The sequence below is a fragment of the Coregonus clupeaformis genome, unplaced genomic scaffold, assembly GCF_020615455.1.
Source record: "Coregonus clupeaformis isolate EN_2021a unplaced genomic scaffold, ASM2061545v1 scaf0241, whole genome shotgun sequence".
NCBI classification, from domain to species: Eukaryota; Metazoa; Chordata; class Actinopteri; order Salmoniformes; family Salmonidae; genus Coregonus; species Coregonus clupeaformis.
Window position 1 is genome coordinate 431484 of NW_025533696.1, and position 3517 is coordinate 435000.

The 3517-nt window shown below is 42.5% G+C and overlaps 1 protein-coding gene across 1 annotated transcript in view; it reads right to left on the reverse strand.

Annotated features, from left to right (window-relative positions):
- Window positions 1-379: 379 nt before the first annotated feature.
- LOC123484235 (polymeric immunoglobulin receptor-like) overlaps window positions 380-3517 on the reverse strand; it is a 4547-nt gene continuing 1409 nt past the window's right edge. Inside the window, exons 4-6 of the mRNA XM_045214354.1 lie at window positions 2679-2881; window positions 2372-2549; window positions 380-383 (exon numbers count right to left, since the gene is read on the reverse strand). Of these exons, the coding sequence (XP_045070289.1) occupies window positions 380-383; window positions 2372-2549; window positions 2679-2881 (385 nt within the window). The remainder of the gene's footprint in view (window positions 384-2371; window positions 2550-2678; window positions 2882-3517) is intronic.

Below are 3517 nucleotides of genomic sequence, written 5' to 3' on the forward strand. Positions count from 1 at the left end.
ATCTTGGTTGTCTGTCATGGAGTCAGGAACCAACGGTATGGCAGAGTGTTTGGCTGCTGAAGAGGAAAGCAAACAGATTAACAAATAATAATAATGATTGCGTGTGAAAAGTACTCTACCTGTTGGTCTCCTGTCTCTGTCTCTCCTCTGTCTAAAGAACATGAACAGCAGCAGACCCAGCAGTAGTAGAACAACACCCAGACCAACACCAGAGAACGTCAGATCACCTAGAACACCCAGACCAACACCAGAGAACATCACATCACCTAGAACACCCAGACCATCACCAGAGAACATCAGATCACCTAGAACACCCAGACCAACACCAGAGAACATCACATCACCTAGAACACCCAGACCAACACCAGAGAACATCAGATCACCTATAACACCCAGAGACAGTACACAGGCATAATGTTCCAGTGATGCTACATTTAGCTAGTCTCTACTGTACTGTACTTCTGTGTTTCTTCATTTCAGAGGGAGGGAAGAGGGAAGACAACATTAGACAGAGAAACAGGTGGGTGTTGAGGAGAGCAGAAATAAAGATTACATGTTAATGATGAGATATCAATAGGAAGAGCCAGATTATTCAATCTAATACCAAGTATCAGGCACAGTCGGTGTGTTTTTGTTGTGATTCATACTCATTCACTGTCTGGAGGAGGAAGATGCAATGGCTAGTTTCCAACACAAATTGGTGTATCTTTACATTCAAAGTTGTAGTTTATAAGGGTTTAATGCTAGGTAGTTGTATTTCATGTAACAGTTTGGTGCTTGGTAGTTGTAGTCCATTTTATAAATGGTACTTGGTAGTTGTAGTCCATTTTATAAATGGTACTTGGTAGTTGTAGTCCATTTTATAAATGGTACTTGGTAGTTATAATCCATGTTACATTATGGTACTTAGTCATGTTTGTGGGTGGTGAGGCTGTTGTTGCCTTGTGTTCTAGCCATGTCTGTGGGTGGTGATGTTGTTAGTCCTACTGTTCCATTGGTCCTATCTGTTGGAACATATGAGTCAAATAAGTTAGGTGGAAACCCAGAGAGAGAGAGAGAGAGAGAGAGAGAGAGAGAGAGAGAGAGAGAGAGAGAGAGAGAGAGAGAGAGAGAGAGAGAGAGAGAGAGAGAGAGAGAGAGAGAGAGAGAGAGAGAGAGAGAGAGAGAGAGAGAGAGAGAGAGAGAGAGACTTCCCCTATTTATCCTCTGCTTCTCAACCAGGGACAAATGATGACAGGGATATTATTATACATTTACATTTTAGTCGATTATGCAAATGTTTTTTTGATGTTGTATTGAACGGAAAGATTTCGAAAAGGAGAACTTTCTCTCCTTTTATAAGCCTGTGTGTGTGTGTGTGTGTGTGTGTGTGTGTGTGTGTGTGTGTGTGTGTGTGTGTGTGTGTGTGTGTGTGTGTGTGTGTGTGTGTGTGTGTGTGTGTGTGTGTGTGTGTGTGTGTGTGTGTGTGTGTGTGTGTGTGTGTCTGTGTGTGTTTCTCACCTGTGGCCTTGTTGTATTTCCATCTGTAGACTATGATCAGGCTGATCACCAGCAGCAACACTACCAGACTAACAGACACCATGATGACCACTGAGGTACCTGGAACACACACACACACACACACACACACACACACACACACACACACACACACACACACACACACACACACACACACACACACACACACACACACACACACACACACACACACACACACACACACACACACACGCTGTTACGGAACCGAACAGACAAACCTACTGTTACACTATACTATAACCTACCCTCATATCATAACACTACATACAGACATGTCTACCACTAACCTACCCTCATATCATAACACTACATACAGACATGTCTACCACTAACCTACCCTCATATCATAACACTACATACAGACATGTCTACCACTAACCTACCCTCATATCATAACACTACATACAGACATGTCTAACACTAACCTACCCTCATATCATAACACTACATACAGACATGTCTACCACTAACCTACCCTCATATCATAACACTACATACAGACATGTCTACCACTAACCTACCCTCATATCATAACACTACATACAGACATGTCTACCACTAACCTACCCTCATATCATAACACTACATACAGACATGTCTACCACTAACCTACCCTCATATCATAACACTACATACAGACATGTCTACCACTAACCTACCCTCATATCATAACACTACATACAGACATGTCTACCACTAACCTACCCTCATATCATAACACTACATACAGACATGTCTACCACTAACCTACCCTCATATCATAAAACTACATACAGACATGTCTACCAAAGTGAGACTCAGACATTTGAATTTGTAAAATGTAATTTACCAGATCTGTATAGTGATGATGTGGACGGTGGTGATGGTGATAATGGTGATGGTGACGGTGAGATGAAGGCGGTTGTGGCTGAGGATGGAAGTGCTGTAGTTGTTGTTGTTGTTGTTGTTGTTGTTGTTGTTGTTGTGGCGGTGGTGTTGGGTGGAGCCACTAAAAACCATTTTTTTTGCTAGGTGAGGAGAGGAAGAGATGGAGAGATGGAGGGAGAGATGGAGGCGAAGAGTCACATGGAGAGAGAGAGAGAGATGGAGGGAGAGAGAGAGTTACAGGCACAGAGAGAGATGTGGAGGGGGGTTACTCTTGTTCCTGTTGAGTTGTATAAAGACAGGGTGGTTACTCTTGTTCCTGTTGAGGTGTGTAAAGACAGGGTGGTTACTCTTGTTCCTGTTGAGGTGTGTAAAGACAGGGTGGTTACTCTTGTTCCTGTTGAGGTGTGTAAAGACAGGGTGGTTACTCTTGTTCCTGTTGAGGTGTGTAAAGACAGGGTGGTTACTCTTGTTCCTGTTGAGGTGTGTAAAGACAGGGTGGTTACTCTTGTTCCTGTTGAGGTGTATCTCTCTCTCTCTCTCTCTCTCTCTCTCTCTCTCTCTCTCTCTCTCTCTCTCTCTCTCTCTCTCTCTCTCTCTCAAATATAGGTCATGACAACTGCAAGTTTCATGATGCCATTCATACTGAAACCTGGGGTTTTATATCTTGAACTCATGACTGCTTAGTGATACTCAGATCGATATAGAAACACACAGACATTACAGAGGAAATTACAGTGTTCTGGTCCAGTGGCTTTTCACACCACTACAAACACACAGACTCACCCAGCCTCCACTAACACACTAACTGCCTGCTGTCAACCACTGAACAACTACTACTGATAAGATGTTTAGTTCAATGCTATATTTCACTAAACTGGTTGTTGCCAATTAATAACAGCATATTTCAGAAGGTTCTAGATGTGATTGCTAATTTCAAATGACAGAATTTTAATTGTCAGACAAAACATATTGTAGTTATATCTGATATAACAGAATGCTATATATTATTTACGTGGTCATACAGTACATAGTTACTGCAGGTGTACAGCATGGGAAGCAGAGGAGGCTGGTGGACAGAGATATAGGAGGACGGGCTAACCACAACGGC